A 26,854-nucleotide genomic window follows, 5' to 3' on the forward strand; every position below is an offset into this window, starting at 1 on the left:
TAGACGACACTCTGCAAAACACCGTTTTCCCACTATGTTGGCCAAAGTAGTCTGAAGAAGGGTCCCGACCCGAAACGTCGTCTGTCCATTCCGTCCCGAGATGCTGGCTGACCCGCCAAGTTATTCCAGCACTTTGTGTTTTGCTCACTTTTCCTAAAATGATGGATCAGAAGGTTTTCCGCTATTTCCTCAGGATTATCTATAACGTGTTTTAAGAAGTTTGTCATTTTGATTAACACACCAAAGTGTGGAGCAAGGAACTGCAGACGCTGGTTTACGCCGAAGATAGACACCAAATGCTGTATTAACTCCGCGGCTCTTGCAGCATCTCTGGAGAAAAGGAATAGGTGACATTTCAGATCGAGACCCTTCTTCAGACTGAGAGTCAGGGGAGAGGGAAACTAGAGGTATGAAAAGGTATAGAGAAAATCACAGCTAGCATCAGACAAAGAGCCCACAATGGTCCATTGTTGGCTGTGGAGGAGGTGATAATACTAACAGTGAAACTAGCAGAATGACGGATTGGGGAGGGATGGGGAGAGAGGAAATGCAAGAGTTGCTTTAAATTAGATAAATCAATATTAATGCCACTGGTTGTAAGCTGCCCAAGCGAAATACGAGGTGCTGTTCCTATTTCTGTGTGGCCTAAGGGTTGTGAATGTATTCCTATCGTATTTCCCATCTGCAGTCTCTACTGTCAGCACCTAAGGGCATTGAGTCAATGAGCGATTTGCATGGAGTAGCACTCATTGACGCACAAAGGATGAGTAACAATACATTTAAACAAATTAATTGATATGACATCAAAGGGTAACTAAAACCAAAGTATCACTTAAATTTGCACCACTGTAAACTTCATGCCAAATCTTCCAGGGAGATGCCTGATTTAAAAATGTTGTGCCTTTGTAAGATGTTCAGAATTTGCCGGTGCCCTAAAGCCTACTAAAATCGCAGAATGCCTCAAAAACTGAGGCCCAGTTGTGAGCAAGACTGGCAATACTTACGAAATGTAATATTGACGTTCCTCATTGTGGTAATTTGCAATAAATCAGTTGCATATTAATTTCTTAGTGGTGGGGGAGATGCCGTTTAAACTGCAAGAGTAATTTTCAATACAATAAGAACATTTTATAGTCTCACCTTATGGCTCATTGAAAACAGGCTAGTGTCTGTCAACTGTCCTACATCATTCCTCAGTGAAGATCTGTGGCACACAAATGGTCGGGCTACTTCACCTTTCTCATACCCAGGGTGGGGAGTGATGTTGCCCCAATACAACTGGGAGCAGGTACTACTAATCAATTATTGCCAGGGTGAGCTAACACTGCAGTTAGAAACCTCTGCAGCCAGTTTGTCATTCCCCCGTGTCCCTAAAAGTCACTGACTTGGGGCCCATGCCATCAATTCCTCTGCGTACCTTCTTGATCCTTCTTTGCAGACCAGATGTATAGAATGAAGAAAGACTGTGTCTGCTGCTGTGTGAAAATGTGTGAGTGGCTCAGCACTCAACACTGATGGCTCGGGCCAAATGCTGTGGGGAAACCCTAATGTTGGGAATCTGAAGAAATCGCCATATTGGTTGGGTCTTATTGGAACCTGATGATACGTTTTCATTTCAGGCAATGGGTCAGAAAGGTTCGAGCACCGACGTGCTCTTGAGAATGGGCAGGTTGTACAACTGACCAAGCACATGTTTTCTGTTGAAATCTAAAGTGCCAGCTATTGGGTCATAAGGTCAAATGTGAACATATCTGAGTTTAAAGATACTGTTTACCATTTCAATTAAAACCTCATGGCCTTTACCCTGATTTCTGACTTGTCATTGTCCCAAAATATGTCTTAATGGATGGTGGTTGAGAACGCACTTTTGCCTTATAATTGCATGTTGGTTATAATGGCCTGTTGGTTAATCACCAGGTGACACTTCGTATCTTGATTCCACCAGTAAAAAAAACAAGAATTTATTTTGATGGTCCCTAAAGATATTAGGTTTTTTTTGGAAAGAGGGCAATAAAAACGACTAGGTGCCGTTGCCAGTTAGATTCCATATCAACTGTTTCACCATGGATGGCTGTACAGTGATTGGCACTGAGAGTGAATTTCTAAATAAGGTGCAATTTTTAAGTTATTTAAGTGCTGGCATACTTGGATTTTAATTAGTATTCGTGATTTTTGTTTCCTTGCATTTGTGGATTTTGTTGATGAACGTGTTCTCATTGGAAGTGCTGCAAGGCTTGTCTGACAACTTAATCCAGTTGTGTTAAATGCCTCTGCCTGAAGGATAATTCTGTGTAGTGAGCCACGCTTGGTAACGAGCTGAGTCATCTGTGGGCTGTCAAGCCTGATAAAAGAATCTACGTAGGGGCCAGGGAAAGGGATATGGCCAAAATATTTGCAGGCAAACACGTCCACACCTAACTTTGCTGGAGATCTGTAGATGGAGGGTTCCAGTACATGTGTGTGTTGTGCTTTAAGGTGACTGTTCCAAAGTATCCTTTAATACTTTGTAAAAGGGAAACTACCAACACAAACTGCTTATAGATCACTTGAATTAGTTTCGTTTTTAGTTTGTAATGTTTGCAACTTAAAAGAGAAGTGTATTTACTGATTCGATATTGTATAATTCACGTATGCAGCAGTGTTTTCATTATAATGTCTTTCTTTCCTCTTTTCTGCAACAAGTTTCCCAGCATTGCAACCAAGTTGCACTGTTTCTCATTCAGGTATTTTTAGCAATAGGTTTGTGAATTAGCATGCATTTTCTGGTCCATTTTATACTTTCCCAAATCGTATACAATTTACAGCGCAGATCTACAACTTTGAAAATTTACAACTCAGTCCATCAAGCCTGTGCTGGTTCAGAAAGAGCCTTGCAGCTTAATCCCATCATCATGCACTAGTTCCAGAGACCTGCAGGTCACAGCTGTTCCAGTGCAATGAGGGCAAAATCCATGCCCCCTACTGTTTGCTGGCCGAGACTTGATCGGCCAAATGTCTCCCTTTGTTATTGTGAAATGTGATCTTTACATTTCAGTCACAATAAGTTCAATCGGCTCTTGGTTAGGTGCAACGGCACAGCACTCCACCTGAGGCAAAGAACATCAAAGACGGTTCTTTTACACATCGACACGAGTTGTTCAGGTAACTTTCAGGGCCAGTTTTAGCATGGAAATCCTGTTGTGTCATGTAAATTACGACATCTATAGGGAATGTTTACCCAGCAACTTACTGGCGGGAAGAGAACTAACAACCACATCCAGTACACCCCACGTCACTGAGGGGTTGTATTCCTGGAAAATGGTCCATATCGCATTTCCTGTAATCTGAATCTTTCTCAAAAATTGACAATTTGTTGCTTCTCTTGCATTTTGTGTTTAGTTTTTTTCCTTGCATGAATTCCATCAGTGAATTTTTATTCCACATCTCAAACGTTTTGGTTGTGATTTGTGAATTCCAGAAGGGTGAATTTGTTACTGGAATCAATCCATCAATGATTCTCTATTGTCACATAAGCACTGCACGGCAAAATTATTTTTTGGACTCTGCTAAATTAATAGGCTGGGTTAGAAAAATGTAAGCTAAAATAAAATGATACAGCCAACAATGTTTAACAAAAATGATTAACTAAAGACTTTGTCAGATCTACCACAAGAAACAAAGTGTTGGAGAAACTCAGCGGGTCAGGCAGCATCTGTGGTGTGAATGGACAGAATATATGGGATTGGGATGCTTCTGCAGACTGACTGGAGTAGGAGTGGAGAAATCTGGAAAAGAGATGGGTGGTAAAAATTAATAAGTGATAGCCGAGTTGGCGTGATTGGAGCGAGGGATATGGGTGGAAGGGGACGGGGGAGTGGAAAGAGTAGGTCTTGGTGGAAGAGGTGTTCAGTTATGAACATCGACGAGACCAGTGCAGACTAGTCAACTGTGTTGCCCAACACTTGTGCTCTGTCTGCCGATGCCTGCTGGATCTACCGGTTGCTAACCATTTTCACTTCCCATTCCCATACTGAATTTTCTGCCCTTGGCCTCCATTGGCAGAGTGAGGCCACTGGAAAGTGGAAGAAGAGGACCTTGTTTTGCACGTGGGTAGCGTACAACCCAATGGTGTGAACATTGATCTCTCCAATCTCTACATCTTCCCCCTCCCACCCAGGTGTGCACACATCCCATCTCCCACCACCCTAGTCACCTTGCTCCTTTCCCCTCATCCGTATGTTCACCTCCCATTCTTGAGTCCCATATTTCCTTTCTATTCTCCCATTACCCCCCCCTCCCCATGGCATCTGCTCCTCCCTGTCCCCTTCCAGCTAAATCATTGTTTCCTGCTTTACATTTCACTCCTTGCAAGTTGTATGTAGACACAAGGTCCAGCAGGTGCTGGTTTCTTCTTTTTTTTAAAGACACACCATGCTGGAGAAACTCAGCGGGTTGAGCAGCATTTCTGGTAAACATGGATTGGCAACGTTTTGGATTGGGACCCTTCTTCATACTGAAAAGTTGCATTCTTACTTTAACAATTCACCCAATTAGCTTGTGTTATTCTGAGGTTGTAAAACAACATGCTTCTACTTTTATTCAATTTAAGCACATAACCTATTGTATTTTTCCTGCAGTGAAACAAACGCCAACTATATATATATACACTGACACGCAAACTCCTCAAACACTTGCTTTCAGCCAACATTGCAGTATAGGTCTATGGAAACTTTACACTGTTGTTTGTGATGAGAAAAGTGTTTTCTTTTTCATGGAGAAACACTCAATCTCAGGCTTATTCTGTTATTTCTGATAGATATGCATGTCAGATCAGGAAGAACTGATGTTTTTAATTGTCTTGCATATCCATAGCCCATGTAATCTAATTGTCACCTTTTCTTTATGGAAACTGTTATGCAAATATCAAGTAGCAGCTGCTGCTTTTGCCTTCGTGATATTGATGCGCTTAAAACTAGTCATTCACTGTCCGCCAAGTCACTTGATGATTCCAAGGTTTTCAAACAGCATTTATACAAAGTTCTTATTTCTTTAAAGTCTTTCCAAAATAACTGTTCAATAAAAGATAAACTGCACTCCAAAAACCATTTATTTTAGATAAAACTTTCTCTCCCGCAAGTTTGATTATTTATAGTCCATCCTGTCAGTCATGAGTGTGGGTGTCACTTAAAACATATGCAGGAGAACTTTCCAAAATGGGCAATGAATCCATGTGTAGTAACTGGGCATGACTTGTGGTAAACAAGTATCTGACAAATGCTCATTGTTTAATTCTGCAAGGACTGCAATAACATTTATGCAGGAATGATTTTTAAAAATGTCACAAAGCCAAACTGGATTGCTTATAATTATCCCAAGAGTATTGCAAATCCATAGAATTTGTTTTTGGATTTGGTGCATTATTTCTCCAGTTGGTTTCAATGTTTACTCTCCTGTGACAAATATATAACTTTTTGCAGTTTTGCATGTTAAATATAAAAGACTGATTATAGTGCATTGAACAAGACAATTGCTCATCACATCTGAAATTCTGGCTTGTTGAAGCTGTATTTATAACGAGTCATAAATAATTGTTAATGTGCAGCAGCCTGGGGTGCCCTGAGTCCCTCGGATTGAGAATGCCATAACCTGCAAGGGTTTTAACAAGGCTTTAATAGCATTGAGGTAATTTATTTAGTAGTTCACAATAAAGTAGAGGTAGTGACAAATATACTTGGCTTGCTCGCTGCCCAAACTGTGGCACTGCTAGCAAAGGCAGAAATTCCTGGGGGAGCCCCAGCTCCATAAACGAAACAACCCATGGTATCTTCAAGTATTTGTGGGGGTGGGAATGTGATGCATGTATTACTGAGTGCGAACAAATGGGGCTTTCATACGGGCAGTTTGGGAGCCGCTGTTCTCGTACAACCAACTAGATAAGCAGGAAATGTGCAGTGTTGAACAGCTACATGAAGCAGCAAAAGTGGATCCGTGTTTAACCAGCAATCTTAATCAAGTAAATTTCCGTTCAAAATATCAAAGATGGAAGGAGGAACATGTTTTAATCAACTGAGGGGCTTCTACCAGTGTCGATAACTTACCAGCCTGGCAGTGGGAAGTCCTCCAGCACTGAGATTTCACTGGTTTTGTTTAGAGTCAACTGCTGTTGTTTGAAAGCAGCACAATGACTGAGCAAGTCAACTTTCACTGTTGATTTATTTCTGCATGTTGGTTTATGCCTTGTATGGGATTGTGGTTTGTGAGCATTGTTGAAGTTTCAGTCAACTACACGTGAAGGGTGCTTCATCACACTCCTGACTTAAGCCTTACAGATGGTTTATGGGCTTTGAGGAGTCTAAAGGATCAAAGAATAAGACAAGAATCGCAGCACAATGATGCCTCACAGTGCCAGAGACCCGGGTTTGATCCTGACCTCGTGGTGCTGTCTGTGTGGAGTTTGCACATTGTTTCTGTGACCATGTGAGCTTCCTCTCAGTACTCCAGTTTTTTCCCACTTCCCAAAGACATGTGGATTTGTAGGTCAATGGCCTCTGTAAAATTGTTCCAGTATGTGGGAAGTGGATGTGAAAATGGGATAACATGGATCTAGTCTGAATGAGTTATTGAAGGGCCTGTTTCTATGCATTTAAAATATCTCTAAACTAACATAATTAATTTACACTCAAAATTGCAACAAAAAAAATTAATGTGTAATTGGTGCTGTCTCATGAAATGTTTGTAATTCATTTAAGTGTGAATGCTTTTGTTTTCTCTCCATATCCTTTCATTCTGAATGAGTCAAAACACTAGATGACAATTGTAGATGGAATCTGATCCTTCTGGTCTGCATGGCTTGGCTGCACAGAGTGCAGTACATTTATCAACTAAATCACTGGAGTAAAGTTCAAAATAATTTTCGTTGGCAGTTCTCATTTATAGGAGCAGATTCTGGTTCATTTTTATTCTCAAACACTGCATAATGTGTAAATAATAGCATTGTAAAATCTAGTGAGACTCCTACGTGCTTAGCAGGGGAACCATGATGTCTTGCATTGAGTGATTTTGTAGGCCAAATAAAAGTCTTTTTGAAGTAATTATTTAAGTTTGTTAATCTCAAAGTACTGAAATTGTCTTTGTAGTTCCTCAGTTCTCCAAAGATTTGATTTACATTTTGGCAAGCAAATAACATTTGAGGTTTTCTTGAAGGGTTAGAGGAAGGATGTGGAGGCATCGGTGAGAGTGCAGAAGAGGCTTACCACGGGCTGCCTGGATTAGAGGGTATTAGTAATATGGACAGGCTGGACAGACTTGACTTGCTTTATGTGGAATGCTGGAGGTTGAGGAAAGACCTGACAGAAGTCTACAAAATTAAGATGTACAGATAGGGGTAGACTGTCAAAACCTTTGTCGAAGGATGGAAATATACCTGTACCCTCTGGTCTTTGATAAGGTAGGAGAGGGAAAGTTTAAAGGAGGTGTGCGGGACATATTTTTGTACACAGGGTGGTGGATGACTGGAATGTGCTACCAGGGGTGGTGATGGGGGCCCATTTGAAAGTGCCGTTTAAAAGGCTTCTGCATAAATACATGGATATGCAGGGAATAGAGGGATATGGATCATGCACATGAGAATAGTTTATCTTGGCATCCTGTAGAAACAAGGAACAGCAGATGCTGTTTTACAAAAAAAGACACCAACGTGCTGGAGTAACTCGACGGGTCAGGCAACATCCCTGGAGAACAGTTTGGGACTCTTCGTCATGAAGGGTTCCGAGCCGAAACGTCACCTATCCATGTTCTCCAGGGATGCTGCCTGATCCGCTGAGTTACTCCAGTACTTTGTCTTTTTTTTTTTATCTTGGCATCATGTTCGGCGCAGACATTGTGGGGTGAAGAACCTGTTCCTGTGCTGTAGTTTCCTATGTTCTATGGATATTGTACAAATACATGCATTTACGTATAAAAGGAATTGCTGCAATATCTATACTTGCATTTGTATACTTGACCCAGACTTTCTTTTGTTTGCTTGTCGTCTTTATTTTGTATTTGCATTTCTCCAAAGCACTAATGTAGCTTTTGTCTCTTTTCCTTCTCCAGCGTAATCCAGCAGTGCCAGATGTTGCAATGAATGGCGACACTGTAGAACAAGGGTCTCCGACACAGCCGCGTAGCTGGAAAGAGTTGTGTGAGCTACACGCTCATGCTACTGCCAGGGAACTTGCCAGGCACTATTTGCTGTTTGCAAATGAAAGCCCAAATCACGACTTGCAAGGGGCTGAAAACTTTTCTTCGTATTTTACTGATCTCTTTCAGCAGTACTTCAGGAATGAGGTAAAGGAGGGATTTGTAATGAACAGGTGTATTGTGGCGCCCTTCACAGGAGTACAGGATTACAGGGAAACTGGCAGGAAGAATCCTGATGGCTCCTCTGGTCTGGTTGTACCTAAGATGGATGCTGCGGTGAACAGTGCTGAGGCATCAGAAAGGGGTTCCGATGCGCATCTTGTGTTTTCATCGAAAGCCCGAAGCTCTGAAGATGTTTCTATTTCTGCGTGCCCCTCGCTTGAGCGACCGAAAGCACTGACGCAGTTTACTAGAACTGTGGGGGGCAGCATACGTGGCCTGTTCCGGAGAAAATCCACAGATTCCACAGTGATTGAAAGAAGAGGAGCTTCTGCCGTGGCCAACTCTCCTGAAAAGGAGTGGCTGAAACACCTGACTCATAAGTTCACTCGTTCAAGAACTTCGTCTAAAGAAGAGGTTCACGACATCCGCAAGGAAGACATTTTAAATTATATGGTGGTGGATGATGTCGGCGTGGACATTGGAACACGATGGCAAAAGTGTAGGCTGCTTGTACGAAGGGCAAAGTCTTGCGAAGGTGGTGGATACATCTTGGAGTTGTTTGATCCACCAAAGGTATGTGCAATGTCAATTATGACCGGGTGGTTGAGCGATTACTTGAACTCTTATTATGCTGGCAGACTTTGATAGTTTTATGTTAAAGCAGTTATCATGAATTTAGAACCATTCTAAACACTATAGGAATCTGCTTAAACAATTATTAAGGGCATCATATAATATATTCACAGATAATGAGCATGTGTTGTTCAATAAAATATACAGCATGAAAACAGGCCTGTTCTCCCCACCAAACCCACTCCAACCATCGATCACCTGACCACACTAGTTCTATGTTATCCCACTTTCTCTTTCCATTCCCTACACACTAGGGGCAATTTACAAAGGCCAATTAACCTCCAAACGCATGTCTTTGAGATGATGCAGGAAAATCATGCGGTCACAGGGAGAACGTTGATACTCCACATAGACCCGAGGTCAGGATCGAACCCGGGTCTCTGGTGCTGCAGCAGCTCTACCATCTGCACTATTGTGCTGCCTGAGGTGTCTCACATTAGCATCTGTTTTCATATTTAGCTTGGTCCACTGCCAGCACTAAACGGATGTGATATAGCCCAGCAGAATAAAGACGTGACTTTTTTAATTTTTAACTTGCTGGATTGTAATTTTGAGCTAGTATTTTAGTGGTGGCACGTGAACATTTTATCTTGCTATGGGGTATGATGTGCACTGCACAGTAAGTGCTGCAACTTGTGTCAAACAAATTGAGATCCATAAATTAGGCAAAAGTGTCAAGTCGAGTCAAGTCAAGAGAGTTTACTGTCTTGTGTCCCAGATAGGACAATGAAATTCTTGCTTGCTGCAGCACAACAGAGTATTGTAAGCATAAATACAAAACAGTTCAGTGTGTCTATATAGCATAGACCATATATATACACATAAATAAACAGATAAAGTGCAATAGGCTGTTATAGTTCAGAGTTTGTTTGTTAGCGAGTTTAATAGCCTGATGGCTGTGGGGAAGAAGCTGTTCCTGAACCTGGATGTGCTCTCCTGTACCTTCTACCTGGTGGCAGCGGAGAAATGAGTGTGTGGCCAGGATGGTGTGGGTCCTTGATGATGTTGGCAGCCTTTTTTAGGCAGCGACTGTGATAGATCTCTTGAAATGAAGTCAATTTGTGCAAATCTACCAACTCCATGATTGATTTGATCATCAGGGTATCCTCTAAACACCTGCAATAAGTCTCTGCTATGTCCAGAGGTTGGAGAGTTTGGTTCTCATTCATTGCTTGTGTTCTAACTAGATATTGTTATCAGTTCCACACATTGTAGAACCAGTTCTGAATACATGCTTTCTTATGTCAGGCCTTAAGGGCCTGTCCCACTTGGCGATTTTTTTTTTTTCAGTGGTTGCCAGCATCATTGACTGACGTATCAGGTCACTGAAAAATTTGCGGCGTGACCTGGCATGATGACGTAAGATGCGCGGTGTTTTTTTCAAGTGTCGCAACATTTTTTTTGTCGCCGCTGCATTTTGAAATGTTCAAAATCTTTTGGCGACAATGATATGACGTCGGCAGTCGCCGAAAAAATTGCCAAGTGGGACAGGCCCTTCAAGCAATGCAGCATGGTTCTGTTTTTTGTTTGGTCATTTCTTCTGGTGGGTAATTGTAAATGATGTCCGTCTGTCCTGAAACGTGTTGTGGCTGCTGTTGATGCCCCAGTTTCTTGCTTTTGATGTTATTTTCAATGTCATGCATCCCACAACACTCCTGGTCAGTGCTCTTCCCTCTGCTTTTCCCTCAAACTAGATATAGGCACTCTTGGAAACTAACCAGTCCCTGGATTCCCCTAGCCTTGTTACCACCTTGTCCTGTGTTAACAAAGACCAGTCATAGATTGAGTTGTTTACTAATTTTTTTTTGTACTCTCAATGGCTACGAGCATAATTTGTGGAAAAGATAAGGAATTGGCGGAAGTGATCTAATTTCCGTTTTTTTTGTTGTTTATTTCCTCCAATTTACAATGCCGAATAATCTGGGAAATGTGTTTATAATTAGAAATACATATAACCTCTATGTTCAACCCATGGTGCTTGCATGAAGTTACATCTCACTCTGCTACATACAAACCACATGTAAAATTTGTAACTTATACAAACGTGTTTGTGTGTATATAAAAAAAATCAAAAAAATCTGGATTCCTGAAATAGGGATTTGAGGCATCTTTGTTATTCTTGTGGACAATGTAACTGCTGGTTCAATGTTTGTGGATCTAAGAATGCAGACTTATATTTGATAGCTGTACTTTGTGTTTGCAGCAGTGTCTCAAGCCGCAGTGTTCATTTATGTTCAGTGCATTGAATGCCTTTTACAATTCATAGTGTGCTGGGATCAATGCATTGGGTATCAAGCATAGTATTAGTTGGTAGACACAAAATGCTGGAGTAACTCAGCGGGACAGGCAGCATCTCTGGAGAGAAGGAATGGGTGATGTTTCAGGTTGAGACCCTTCTTAATCACCCATTCCTTCTCTCCAGAGATGCTACCTGATCCGCTGAGTTACTCCAGCATTTTGTGTCTACCTTCGATTTAAACCAGGATCTGCAGTTCTTACTACACATAGTATTAGTTAGTGTCACAGTCATTACTTTGCATTTTCACATGTTTTGGTGATTGCTCTTTCTTTTGTGTGACAGCAATGATTGCAACATGTTAAAAAAAAAATGTGGATTGCTATTCATTAAAAATAGCGGGTTGTAGCACTGTAAACCTCCTACGATGTTGAAGAAGTAATTTTACTTGCTTCATTTAAATATTGGGCATTATTTGAATATTCCATTGAACAATATAAATGGCCACTTTTGCCCTTGTGATCAATTTTATTAGTTGAAACATATTAGGCTTCATTTTTCCAAAGGCAAATCTAACATTTAAAATAATGCTCATCTCTGTGAAATAATTGAAATTAAATTTGTATGTTATTTTACAAATCAATTCTTTATGTACTGTAGCTTTCGTGGACAGAAGCGGAAGATCACATTTTCAGCACATCTGCAGCCACCATCTGTTTGAATATTTCCTACTTTGGTTATTTTTAAAGAGCGGGTGAAGGTTGAGTTGTGTGGTGAGGCACATTGCCTGACTAGCGTGATTCAACTGAAATGTTCCCTCGTGTCCTATAAACAACAGCATTAATATAGTTGTGCCCTTCTGGATGTTACATAAATATTTAACCATATGTTTCCTGCTCATTGTTGAAAAGGGTTTCTCTGGATGTCCAATATTTAATTGAAGCAAGTAAAATTACTTCAATATCAAACATGAAAGGAGTTTTTTTTTTTAAATTATCATCTGTCTTCTCCTGGAGACACTGATAAATGTCTTTCTAGTGTCGGAAAACTTGCAAAGTTGCCCCATAGAAGTGTGATTGTACGAAACAAAAGACAGCATCAGGCAATGAAAGGACTGAAAGTAAAGAAAGTAATGTAGACAAAGAGGCACCAGGAACTGCAGGTGCCAGCTTACAAAAACAAGGCACTAAGTGCTGGTTGAGATAGACAGAGGAAGGTAGACTTGGGGAGGGAAGTCCAGAGTTCCCAGTTAAGATTACTGAATGTTTGTACTCTTCTCAGTGCCCTGATCATTTGGTTCTCATGTGCGACCTTGTGCAATGACTGTAGTTAAGCTTTCAACCACAGAAGGGATGGCACACAGCACACAAGGGAAAAGTAGGGAAAGAGAGTGGGATTAATTGATCAGTCTGATTAAAGAGACTGTAGGTACAATGGGCTGAATGATTTGTTACAAGGGTAACAATAACTTAATCTGCCTTTCACACAATGCCACAAAGATTTTCTTTTTAAATTTCATCAATGCAGTAGGAGCTAATTAGTCTTTCTGGCCTAGAATTTGGCCCTTCAATGTGGCAATGTGCACACATTGTGACGAGTGTATATTGTGTTGTGGAATGAAACAAGTCGTAGTATATTACTGTTCCACCCGGGAGAAGGGAGGCGAGTCAGTGTCGCGCGCGCATGTGTGTGTCTTTGACAACACATTAGAGGTGGCTCGATTTTCTCTTGGATAGTGTCGTAGTTCAATATTTAACAATTGTCCAATCTATTGTTATATTGATCTAGAATATACTTTCAATTGCTGCGCCTTTGTAAAGGAACTAAAGTGAACACAAAGCTAAGGCTGAATGTTAAATTCTGAGATGTTAAATAACTTTTTCACTTGTCTTTACGTTGTGTGCAGTGGTTTGGCAGGGCTGCTTGCAGTTTTTGACTTTCAGATAAACATTTGATCTATGTTTCCTGTTTTTCTACCATGGAAATGCATTTTTTCCCCTTTATCTGGATTTTGCTTCTATTTTTGGTGCATCTGTCTTTTGCCGTCTGACAATGAATAGCAGTTGTACACAGAAGTAATAAACACAATAATTTACCAGCATTTAATTTGTTCAGTGCTTAAAATGAAGAAATGAATTGAGGTGAGAGGAAACAAAGTGACTGTACTTTAAAACCACAGCCCTGAAAGCATTACTTGCATGTTCTTCCATTGTTTCACTTCCCTGGTTTTAAAGGCACTCCGATTAGTTGGGAATCTCGCAGAACCTCACACGAGTACCTTCAAACATTAGCCTGTGGTATCTTTTTTCCATATGTGACTATTCCCAATTTGAGAAGGGAGGGCATCTAGTCTTATGCAACACCTGCAAATGCTGTTTAATAACTAAGCAGTAAACAGATAAGATCCTTTTTTTTTTGCCCTTTTCCAAATGTGCAAGTTTTACCAACAATACTACGCTGGACAAGACTTCTCATGGAATTGACCTTTTGTAGCCGAAAGGCCAACCATGCCCTGTGCTCACACGTACCCTGGAACCCATACTTAACCTGTGACCTCGGGAGGATAATGCTTAAGCAGTTTATCTGCTGGGCGTCTCCAGCCAGCAATCTGAGTATAAATGCTCTTGCAAACCTTCCTCGAACCTGCAGCCAAAAGTGCAGGAGGCCAATAATTGCAAGGGCAGACTTTCCTGTGCAGCTCTGACGATTACAGCATAAGGCAAACGAACATAATGTATCTCGATTTCTGTCTGCATCTGCTCAGCTTTAACCTGGTCCTGAATCTACTTAAAAACCAATGATTGAAGATCAGTATAGTTACTTAAGTAAAAAGTTGCCAGGCGGCATGACTTTTGTCTGTATAGGGCTTAATTTAAAATTTGCTCTAAATTGACTGACCTGTTTGCCCTGCCCCTCCCTATCTCTCTCTCCCCCCCCCCCCCCCCCCCCCCCCCCCCCCCAATCAACCAGTCTGTACCAGTGCAGAATGCACGTAACCAGGAAACCAGATGTGGTTTTGCTCTTTCGATGGAGAGTGTTGCCTTTTGGGCGTAGGTAAAACTGAGGTCGCAGTTCAGGCGTAGGTAAAACTGAGGTCGCAGTTCAATTTTTGCCTTTGGTCTATACAAGTTTCTAAATTCTCCTATAATCTTTTGTATTGGATGAACTACTACGTGATACCACTTGGTGGCGCCATCAGTGATGACAGCCTCGCCAACGGTTTGTCTTTTTTGTTATTTTTCGTGTGTTTTTATGGGGTGGGGGGTCGGGGAAAAAAAAATATTTTTTCAATCTCTTACCTTTCCGGTGATGCAATTGTTTTCCGGATCATATCTCCGGTCGCTCTGCAGCCTAACATCGTGGAGCTGGAGGTCTTGCTCGAGACTGACTTTGAGCCCCACCGCGGGGCTGTAGACTTACCATCGGAGCCTGCGATCCCTTCCTGCGGATTTCAACATCGAGGAGCTCGCCGTCTCGGGTAGAGACAGATGTCTGGAAGCTCCAAGCCGCAGAAGGTTCAACCAGCCCCGACCCAGGGTCCGATCGTCCAATGTGGGGGAGCTGAGATCCTCCCTCCACCCGATGCGGGAGCTTGATCATCCCGACGCGAAAGGCCCGACCGCCGGCTACCGGAGTCAAGATCGTCCCATCAACGGAAGGCTCGAGGCCCCGACAGCGGGAGAACAAAGAAGGGAAGAGATTTAACTTTTTTTCGCCTTCCATCACAGTGAGGAATGTGGAGTCACTGTGGTGGATGTTTATGTTAAAATGTATTTTGTGTGTTTTGTTGCTTTTATTGATATGACAATGGCAAATCAAATTCCTCGTATGTTGCAAAACATACTTGGCTAATAAAGTATGATTATGATTATTGAACCTTTCATTGGCTAGTAATTCAGCAACATTCTAAACATGTAGCACTGATACTAAATTTCCATTTTGTGACTTTTTTATCTAAGTAGCATCCTTTGCTAAATGCCTGTTGGGATTTCATTCCAAAAGCAGCAGTAATCTTTCAGAATCTCATCTAAGTCACACTTTTCATCTGTAAATTAGCGAGTTGTTTGACTGTCGTGCATAACATTCAAACTTGACCCTGGTAAGTGTGCTTGCACTTCTACACAACTCTTTGCACAGTAATCCGGAGCAGAATTCTGGGCTGTTTAGGTCCTCTCTGATGAAAACTCAACTTTTTTTGTTTGATATTGCTTATCTATTGTGATCCGATTTAATCAGAGAATAGAGGAAGCTTTTCGGAAAGCCTCTGATAATTCGATTACAAAGAAAAACAATAAATCGGGTAGACATTTTGGAAATTTGCCACTTAAATAAAGTAGGGCAAACCAACTTGCATTCTTAAAGTTTGAACAAAGGCCTAATGGATCAAGAGGCAAAATGCACACTCTGGCGGACACAGGGCTTGAAACTTTGTCTCGGAATCTCTGGAATTCCCATAATTTTGAATGGAACTTGGCCATTAGCTTTGCATTGATTCCAAATGGGGATCAGTGCACGATTATACGAACATAGTTTTGTGCCAGCCACCCTTTTGATTTGCGATTATGGAGATTTAAAGTTTATTCAAAGAAGCAGGTATCATTTAACGAAATGCACCTTGTGTCAGCGATGGTAGGTAGCAGCTCCAGACCTGGTGCTGGAGCTCCATGTGGGGTTGAGCAAGTGACTTGAGCCAAACACAGAATATTGGAGGAATTCAGTTTTGGGTTGGGATACTTCTTCAGCCAATATGGAACTAGTTCTCTTTCAACTCCCTGTGACAAAATGTTTTGCACACCATATGAGTAGTATTTCTGGTTCAGCACAGCACATGGCAGCAATACCTGCAAGCTGACTTGACACTTTTAGTTGATCTGGATACCAAAGGGCAGTTTTTGTTACTGTTTTACGAGAAGCACCAGGCTTGCTATCCACATATAAGCTCAGCGAGCTATTGTTCACAGCCAATTCTCTTCAGGTCTAATGCACCAGATTTGAAGTAGGTCGTTGGCTTTTTGAGCTTATCTGCTTATCACTAGGCCAAGGTTGATCAGAACCCAGGCTGCATATTCCCATGTCACCCCCATACCAATCAAAGATTTCTCGCCCTTGACCTTAAATGAGTAGGCAGGCTTTTAAAAGATGGTTCCACATTTCTATTACTTTTAGTTTAAATAGTGTGTGAAATATTCTCTCCTAATTGACCTGCAATTTTAATGTATTAAATGTATTTAATACGAGGCTGCAACTTTAATATATTATCCCTACTCTCACTGGAGTAAGTAGTTTATCTGGCGACACGTTATCAAACTTCTTCGACCTAAACAATTGAATATGAGCTGAGTTTGTTCAAACTGTCCACATTTAACTCTCTTTCTATTCTATTTTAACTCTCACTATTGTCATTCTGAAGAGTCTGTTTGCCTCTCCTGAGGTGTGGCGCCCGATATAATGAAAGAAAAACTGAATAACGCAGTCAATTACTTTCTCTTTTTCCATTCGTTAGATCCAAATTCCATTTTTAAATAACTTTTTTTGTAACTTACATTAACTTTCAGCAATTTGCTCCTTCAGAGTTTGCTATCTAGTATGTACAAATGCCAATTTGAATTGGTCCTGCCGTTCTGGCATTGAGAGCAGTTTCCTTCACTTCATTGTCATGGACAGATCTCAAATAGAGGTACACAGCAGTTGAACAGCCTACCTATACTCCTTTGTATGACAACATTGTTTCTTAATGAGTTGAGTCTCAGTAATGAATACAAAAATGTCACCGTGCTGGAGTAACTCAGCGGGCCAGGCAACATCCTGGCGAACATGGATTGGTGATGTTTCAGGTGGGACCCTTCATGGTAATTGTGGGGGATGGTGGGGTGAGAAAGCTAAGAGAGCTAAAGAATCATCCCCTTGGATAGCTCAGGTTAGTGTTATAGAGAAATAGTTTAAGAAAAGAAAACACAGCAACTGCAATAAATTTATAAAATCATGAAGGGAATAGGTATGATGAAAAGCTACAGTCTTTTCCTCAGGATAGAAGCATCTAAAACTAGAGGGCATAGATTTAAGGTGAGGGGAAAGATTTCAAAGTGACCCGAGGGGCAACATTTCCCCCACAGTGGATGGTACAGAACGAGCTGCCAGAGGAAGTGGCTATGGCAGCTACAATAACATTTAAAAGGCATTTTGACAGGTACATGGATAGGAAAGGTTTGGAGGGATATGGACTAAGCCCAGGCAAATGGAACCAGCTCAGTTAGGCATGGTTGGTGTAGCTGAGTAGGGCTGAAGGGCCAGTCTCCGTGCTGTATAACTCTATGACTCGAGAGATCTGATAGGCAGAAGAAACAGTGCATTACTAATCTTAAGGTCATGCTGGTTCTTCCTAGTATAATTCTGATTTTAGTGTTAGTGTGAGTGCCATTGCACACTCGATGAGGAGAGGGTTGGGCCCTGTTCACTTGGCCAAAGCTCACTGTCTAATTCTGCTACACAGAAAAGGTGCTTGGATGATTAGAGTGGCAACTGCTAGTGGATTTGTTACTCCACTCTGTCCAGCCTGAGATGCAAATTGAGAAACAATGTTGAAAAACTGGAACGTGATATTTGAATGTGGAAATGCGGAAGGGTATAGATGAAGCAATGGATGATATTGGCATCTTGGATGCATGAACTGAATTAGAGTGTATCCAGTACAGCGACATATCCATGTACAAACGAGGAACTGTAAATGCTGGGTCAGGCTGCATCCCTGGAGAATCTAGATAGGTGAGTGATCAATAAGTCTGAAGAAAGCTCCTGACCCAAAGCATCACCTATCCATGTTCTCCAGAGATGCTGCCAAGTTACTGCAGCACTTTGTGTCTTTCCTTCTCTTTTTATGTGTTCCCTCTGTGCAGTCAGATGTTGTCAGAAAGCGATGGCGTTCAACTCGGCTGACACAAGTACTGTTTGTTCTTTTTTTTTCAGGGCACCCCCCACCCTTCGTCAAGTGCCCATGACCCTTTGACTACTGAAATATAAATCAAAGTTCCACATCTCCTGTTTCATAAACGAAAGCCGTGCTTGTTATCACATTTCTCAGAAAAGGAGCAGTGTTTTCTGTGAAATTACTTACGAGGAAGCAGGTGCTGCAGATAGATTGCTGAAAGATTGTGACTCAATAGTCTACTCAAATATGTTGTCAGCAAAAAGTGTTTGTTTTACAGGCCAACTAGTCTGCAACACGGACAAATGAAGAGAGCAGAGGATGCTAGCTGATGTGCCTGTAACATTAATAGTGTCTAATCCAGATATGCTGTTAGTCAGTCATGCAGCCTGTTGAACAGTTCTCAGCATTTTCTAAGTAGGGGGTTGACGACAGTGCAAGTTTGATTTTCCTGTTTCGCATTTATTCACCATTTTACCACTAGATTAGTGAGGTGTTCTGAAACAAAAGAATCTCTCTAGGGTGACACTTCCATAAAACGGGTGCTGCGTTATTAGATGCGCTGTATTTTCGATCGGCTTAATATTTCATCTCCTCCCAGCTACCACTGTTCCACCGGGTCAGATTGTCAAAGTGTAATTATAGCGCCATCTTCTTATCGAGTCTACACACAAGATTAGAAGTTGTTCAGCCGGAGCTGGACACACTTCTCGGCATCTGCATACAATGGTGTCTGTCTTGCGCTTTTTGTGCTTCTTGTGCGTGGTGGTGGAAAGATTGGTGGAAACAGGGCCGCGCCGTGAACGCTCTTTCCTTGACCCCATAGCGCCATTATTCATTTGCATACGTGAAATGGCTGTACAACAGCATTACCGCTCTGAAATAATATTTTGGATTAGAAAGTCCTTTCAGATGCCCTGTGGATGTGAGGTGCTATAAAAATGCAGATTTGTTCATACGTCCAACCTCCAATGCTTCCTGTCACAAACTGCATACTTTAAGCCTTTACAAAGTGTTTGGCAAGTGCTTCTGTTTTTATCTTGAAGGCAAGATTTTTGTTTCCACATTGGAAGATTTTGCTTCAGATTCATCACCTAAATCTTTAAATAATCATCTTGGAGAGATGGCCTGTTTTTTTTGAATTTTTTTCTTTTTTTTTTGTTGGCTGGATCAAAATATCAATATCAATTTTTATTTTATTTATTTATTTATTTTTAAAAATTGTGGTTCTATTTTCACAAATTCAAATTTGGGCTTGAACAAAATTCTGGGTAAAATATACCAAGCAATCAGATAATTTCAATACTTTCTCAGCAGTGAATGTACTGAAGGCAACTATAATCTGGCATGTTTCAGCCCTTTTTGATGGCTGATGTTTGGTTCTCCATGTAAACACCATGTAGAAGTCTGTTCCATTTATTCCAACACAAATGGAAGTCAGAAGCCTCGTTCCTTTCTATGTTGAAAGTTGAGTTCTTGTTGCAGGTGAAATTTTAAATAAATGGTCCCATTGAATAATATAGGAGTTTGGTTTTAGTTTCATCTAGAGATAGAGCGAGAAAACCCACATGGTCACGGGGAGAACGTACAAACTCCGCGCAGACAGCACCTGCAGCGGGTCTCTACCGCTGCACCACCGTGCAAGTTGTAGGCCTTTGTGTGGTCATCGGAGACGGTCAAGGTCAAGTCTGATAATGTTTAAGAGAATCTCTGGGGAGCAAAAGTAAAGTTTGCATTCCATTTATGGGCAATGGCTCCCCCTGATTTTGAATCCTATCTTAAGTTAATTCTTAAGGTGCTTGGTAGTGTGGGTGGGGAGAGCATTTTGTCTTTCACTATAAACGCAACTGTTATTTATTTGTAATCACTAAGTTATTTTCATGAAACTTATATGGAAAGTTCAGATCTTTTTTAAAATGTAGGTGAGTCAAGATGTTAACTGTCTTCTGTGATGAGTACTATACGGCTAATCCACGTGCCTTAATGTTTTTTTTTTAAGGCAATGGATGTGCAGGTAAATTAGATTTTAAATTCAGCATAACCCTCCTTTGTCAGATTTCCAACTTGTTTTCAAATTATCTTAAATGGACTGAATTTGTTTGCTCAGATATATCGGAGATAAATTCATTCACAAACTTGCCCACTTTCTCTTGTCAGTGTTCTGTTTTGAGTCATCGTTACAATTTGTATTGTACAACTCCATCTGCCTATGATTGCAGTTTCAGCCACAGTTTCTTTTATCCTCTCTGAGAATGATAGTCATTCCAAATGCAAGAATAAAATTCACTACTGTTTTATAAATTCTATGTAGTTGACGTTTCTAAGTGAGTGTTGGTGGTCCTGTAAGTTTTTTTTCTGCTTTTAATGTATACATTAGGAAATTATTAGACAAGGAGCTATGTCAGAATTGTTTTACATTTGAATGAAATTTGCTTGAAGGAATCTTCATTTATAAAGCTGAGCAGCATTGCGGTATTTATAGAATTTACTGCCAAATTTGAGCATCCTGTTTATTGTTCAAACGACTAACATTTCTTCTAATATTTTACGACCTGCTCATGAAGTCTATGTTTGCAGATGCCATAAGGTACTATGGAGACACTGTGGGTAGTACATTTAGCAAACTGCAAAATATCTTTATCGTAACGAGGACTAAAGCCAGCGTGTCACTTGCGTTCAGCATGTCTGGGCACTATGATGAGTTGAAATCTACTCCTGTTCCAGAAAAACCCACGTGGTCGTAGGTACAAGCTCCATACAGATAGCACCTGTAGTCAGGATTAAACCCGAGTCTCTGGTGCTGTAAGGCAGCAGCTCCACTGCTGTGCCACTGTCCTGCTCTTTATTACAGTCTTTAGGCTGCTGTCACTTTCCCTTTCCCTTCGTTTATTACTGGTTGCTCAGTAGTCCGAATGATTTTAACATTCTGTCTGACATTTGAATAAACTGGGAGAGTCTCAGGCAGTTAGTACTGACCCAGATTTGCTGTCAAATGTTGGCAAATCCACTAGGCATTTACTGCAAGTTGGGACGTGTAGATTCTGGTCTTGCTGCATAACCTCCACCTGTGGATCATGTAGCTGGGGAATTCACTTTCGAACCTTAGGCCAGTTTAAACCGAATACTGAATCCACAAATCCAGTCATTTGTGAAATAATTGTGGGATTATTGGAAAGAAAGTTAAGACTAAAGTCTGTTGATTACTGATTTTCATTTTAATGAAACATTTAATTATTTCAAAGTTTTCTTTTTTTAATTAGGATACTTTCTGAAACTTTGATGTACCTTGACAGCTTTACCAGATGGAAAAGCCAGTGGTAGGAGTTTACTGTCTGTCAAAGGATGCACAAGAAATTTAATACATGGGGCTTAATCTGTTCCATCTGGGTCCCCTGATTTGTGTAGCAGTGACTGGCACTGCTCAGAGGCCTGATTAAGAAAATGGTGTCCATTGCCCTTCATGTGATTGTGGGTGGGAACCAATGCACCACATCTCTTCCTGAGAACAGCAAGTAGGCTGCTGCTGCATGCAGGAAGCACTGGTTGCTAAATTCCTTTGGGCAAGAACTGTCTCCTGGTTGGGGCAGATCCTGACTCGTCAAAGACACATATTGAAAAATATCCAAAGAAAGGTGCCGACCAAAGACGTCGTCTATTCATGTCCTCCACAGATGTTGCCTGACTTGCTGAGTTACTCCAGCACTTTTTTTTTTGTGTAAATCTGCATCTGCAGTTCCCATGCCTACATCACTGGGGGGTCGGTATCATCTCCTCGACTGGATTAGATCAACAAATGTCATTTGTTTCCCCCCTGCTGGATCTTGTCCAGGTGGGTCATTGGCTAGGGACTGGGAGGCTGGATGTCTCGCTGTGTGTTTCTAAGGGTCCCGTGTCAATTTATACTGAGGTTTAGTTCTACCTTTTTGAATAAATTCCATAGAATCAAGCAGCTATTAATTATTTGACCAAACTTCGGCATAGTTGCAAAATCATTAATTTTTGTCTTGCTACAAATGAAGCCACTATTGAGAATATTTCTGATTTTGGGTTAAGGACGATAATCTCATAGTAACTTCCTTCCAGAATAATTCTAGTGTTTGCCAATTGTTTGCTATGGAATCAGCACTTCAGACAGGATAATGTGTAGTTAAGAGCTTGTTAACAGTAAAATCTTGCACTAAACTACATTGCTATTTAACTACATTTAAATAATGAAGTTCATTCACTATTTTGCCCTGTGAAAGCACAAACAGAACTCCTGTAAATGGCTCTTTGATGTGAGCTGGCAGCCGTACAAAAGCCATAATTTCAAAGTGCTATAGAGTTGCGGCTTTTGGAATTTTGTTTTCTCGAAAGCAGAAGTGTGTGATTGAGATGAATCCCTTTGTTACTTTCTACCTGGTTGCTGTGTGGTGGATGATATTTCTTTGCAGGATGTAGCTTGCACTCTCGGTATGTCTGTTCATCCCTTGATTTATTTATGACTGGCTCAGGCTTGACTTGCCACTGAGAGGTATGCATATTTATACAGCAGTATATTACAAAAGAAACAGGTGGTGCATTGTATGTTTTTATTCACTCTTGTCATGCATCATTTCCCAGCTGAAAGAGTGGCCGGGTACCCTGTCTCTATTGATAAAATACTGGAGATTGGCATGAATTACTGTTACTTGCAATTGCTTTAGCTTCCTGAGACCTCCAGAAAACCGTTTGTGACCCAACTCTCAAGTACAGCAAGTGTTTGCACCCCACTCACCTGCATCCACCTTTCACTTAGACAGAAAAAGAGAAAATGCTGGAGTAACTCAGTAGGTCAAATACATCTCCACCATGCTGAGTTACTCCAGCACTTTGTCTTTTTTTTCTACATATCACTTACCAGGCTTTGAACTGCCCCCTTCTCTGTTCCAGCTTTTCACATCCCCGAGTTCTACCATTCTGAAGAAGGGTCTGACCAGAATTGTCACCTATCTTATTCCCTCCACAGATGCTGCCTGACCCGCTGAGTTCCTCCAGCACTTTGTGTTATGGCAGACCTTTATATTGCACAATAGCTGAGATTTCAGAGTGAAATTGTGCAGCAATTAATATTCGAACTACTTCCATTGATACCAGTCGCAAAAAAAAACATCTTAAAATCCTGTTACGCAAAACATTTTATTGGAAAAATAAGGGCACTATGGATTCTGCAGTGTGCACCTGTGCTAATGGTCTGTTAAGACCTGTGTAACTTCACCCTATCATTTAATGTAGCCCAAAATTCACATCCTATTCATTTTGAATGTCCAGTCTGCTCTGGTTACATTATTCTAGTACATACTAGAAACCTACCCCAGTATGTGGCTCCTGTGGAAAATCTGAAGTAGAGGATATAGATTTGATAATTCCCAAGAGCGTCTTTTGGATTTTTGTTTGCTGTAGTATTAGTCAGACAGGACATGCTTAGAATTCTTCTTCTGAAACGACGGTGGAAGCAGGGTTCAAAATAGCTTTTGGAGTGGAAAAGGATAAATATTTGAAGAAAAAATTGAGTGATTTTGGATATAAGGCTAAGTGGGGTAGTTCACTCAGTTTCCTTCTCTGCTGTGAAATACTAGCAATCTCTTACTAGAATGTTAGAAATCTTTAACTGTTCAGGAGGAACATTGAACACTGATGGGTGAGAATGTGGCCTCTAAAGGAGCTCGGACTTCTATTCATCTTTTTGATGATATGGTTTTTATTAATTAAATGATGCAGCATGGGATCAGGCCCTTCAGCCCACCAAGTCCATGCTGACCATTGATCACCCGTTCACACTAGCTCTGTTTTCCCATTTTCGCATCCACTCTCTACCTATAGAGGCCAATTAGCTTACGAACCCGAACGTCTTTAGAATGTGGGAGGAAACCGGAGCACCTGGAGGAAACTCGTACAGTCACAGGGAGAACATGCAAACTTCACACAGGAGGTCAGGATTGAATCGGGTCTCTGGCGCTGAGGGACATCAGCTCTCCCAGCTGTGCCAGCTTGCTGCCCCTGTCATATTCATTAAGTTTTGTTTTCTCTTACAAAGATAAATGTTTGTACCAAGTTCTTGGCCTGCTTGCTGGAGATTGGAGTGGCTCCAGATTCTGAGATAGTAGTTTCACCTTCGTTTCTGGAAGGTGTGAATGAGCGGGCAGATTGGCAAGCAAAGAGGTGTTGCTATTCCAAGGCAATCCTTCTGAAGGCACAGTGTTGATGAGGAATACGAAACCCATTCACCTTTGTGTACTTATTGCATTGTGCTTTGCTGTGCTAGGTGCCTATTAGTGCTGTGCTGTAGTGCACTGAATCATGGGCAGGAATCGCTTTTAAAACATGGGGGGGGGGGCCAAAATCATCCGCCCCACAGACGTTTTTTTTTTTCAATTAGTTTACGTGACCTGGGAACTGCAGCCAGTCCCGGGGCACGCAGGCGACCTGGGCGCTACAGCCAGACCTGGGGCAGGCGAGCCGAACTGGGAACTGCAGCTAGATTCTAGGAGCTGGTGGCCTCCAACTGGAATCGACCTTGAGGGCTCCGGTCGCAGAGCCTGTGGACTTACCATCACGGAGCTGGCTGACTTCGGAGGCTGTAGTGGCGGTTTTGCTGCAAAATGTTGCACAACACATGGGGGGGGGGGGGGGGGACAGAACCACACCCCCTCGGGTCCTCCCCAGGATTTCCGCCCATGCACTGACTGAAGGGGTGGGATGCCAATCTCCTTTGGGAGTTTTGCATTCTCAACACCTTCTGTTCAGAAATACAGCTGTACAGAATTCACTGAGCTGTAATATGAGGGCATGCAATGACAACACCCTCTCGACAATGTGCCCCTAACAATAAATTCTAGCCTTGTGGGATGAACTTTATTAAAAGTTATGCAGCTGGATAAAGATGATTGCAGATTTTCAGGAATGCTACAGCATAGTGCATACTGTTGGGACACGAGCGTTAAAGTCAATAGAGAAAGTGTAAATCTTAGCTGATAAACCAGAACATGTGATACTATTTCTACATTGCTTTTTTAAAATTCCCTTTTCCTGATTGGTTTCAAAAATCAAAGAAACAGCTGGCACAGCTGCTGGTGTTACGAAACACCTGCACTGAGGTCGACAAAGAAAATGTAAAAATATATTTGGCTCTCCTTTACACCAGAACAGTGAGACTCCACACTCTGTCTTGTGTGGTTGTCTGAAGTTTTTGAGGAGTGGCTCCAGATTCTGAGATAGTAGTTTGCAAAGTGCAGAAAAATTGTGTAGACAAGAATATGGAAGGTGCTTTTATAGTGTGTTGCTGAAGGTGTTTTTTAAAATGTGCAGCGATTTCCTTCCCATGTTGATGTATTGATGTTGAACAAAGAGGAATTGAGATTTACAGCTGTTCTTTAATTACCCTGTGAATTCGGCAGGTTCTTGAAATATCAACATGACAATGTACCATGAAACATAAGGTTAAAATATAAATACTTCATTGCTTTTAATTACAAGCCTGACTATTGGAAACTGCAAAATAACTACTTGAAAAAAGCTACTGTAGAAGTCTCATGTAGAAATGAGCAGGTTTTATTAAGAAAGTTATAATTTTGCATTCATTTAAAAAAAAAAAAACCTGTTCACTATTTTAATATTGAATTCATTTCAAGCTTGTTTATTGACAGTTTTAACCTGACTCAATTGTCCAGCTAATTTTCAATTTTGTTGCAGACTTTTTATCAGTGGCTATCTTGAGTAGTTTCTACATTAAAAAAAATTTTTTGCTGATGTTTGAAGCACAAAGTATTTTACCAAATTCAGTATCGGCCACAAAGATATCAAAGGTGAATATGAAGACTAGAGAATATGAAGACTAGAATCTTTTTTTCAAAGTGCTTTCAGATTGAATCCTAACTGCAAATTTCAGCATGTGAAACAAATCAGTTATTTTCCAGGCAAAATTAATTTCAAAATGATTCCACAGATATGTAATTTAAATAGAATCACATTATTTAGACTCTGTAAAAGGAGCAGTTGCCAATAGCTGTGTGTTTTTATTTGAGTTGAGCTCTGCTGAAGGGTGTTTCCTTTCAATCGATTTCCATTTCAGGTTGCAGCTTCCTGTATGACTTTTGGAACAATAAAGAACTGATGTTTCAACTTCCACATTTGCATTTAGTGTCAACGTACATCAGCATAAATTTAAGAAACAGTTCATAAAGAATGGTTAAACGCCCATTTTATCGCCTGTTGAATTGTGGGCTCCAGATTAACGATCTTGCCTGGCATTGCCTGAATCCAAACTATAATGTAGACATTCCTCAACCCACTATAGTCATTATTAGTTTTGAAGGTAATGGCTTGTCCAGAGGGCTACATCAGTATCGATTGCTCGCACGGGTCGAGGCAGAAAAACAAGAAAAAGTACATAAATACAAGCTGCAGTCTACAGCAATCAAACCACTTGTACAAGCAGCCAGCATTTATACATCACTTCTAAAGATCAAAAGAGAAGACCATCAAGGCCCTCCATATCATTCAATGATAAAGAGACTGATCTCTTTCTCTAATATGTCCAATGGATTAAGCTTTGCATCCCTTATTACCGTCCTTGCAAAACTCTTTGACAATCCTAGACCAGGTTTTGAATTGACCTAACCTGATGTGGCAAGGGAGGGGACACAATTGCAAGTTGTACTGAAGATTTCTAATCTTTACCACTCAATTTGTATTTCTTAGAAAATACTTTTATATTTATTTAC

The 26,854-nt window shown here is 41.0% G+C and overlaps 1 protein-coding gene across 7 annotated transcripts in view; it reads left to right on the top strand.

Annotated features, from left to right (window-relative positions):
* Positions 1–26,854, top strand: part of sh2b3 (SH2B adaptor protein 3) — a 139,092-nt gene that overhangs the window by 7,230 nt on the left and 105,008 nt on the right. For all 7 annotated transcript variants that reach the window (XM_033043312.1, XM_033043309.1, XM_033043314.1 and 4 more), the window contains exon 2: positions 8,074–8,895. In XM_033043312.1, the coding sequence (XP_032899203.1) occupies positions 8,101–8,895 (795 nt within the window). In that variant the 5' untranslated portion in view covers positions 8,074–8,100. The remainder of the gene's footprint in view (positions 1–8,073; positions 8,896–26,854) is intronic.

The sequence above is a fragment of the Amblyraja radiata genome, chromosome 25, assembly GCF_010909765.2.
Source record: "Amblyraja radiata isolate CabotCenter1 chromosome 25, sAmbRad1.1.pri, whole genome shotgun sequence".
Classification (NCBI taxonomy): Eukaryota; Metazoa; Chordata; class Chondrichthyes; order Rajiformes; family Rajidae; genus Amblyraja; species Amblyraja radiata.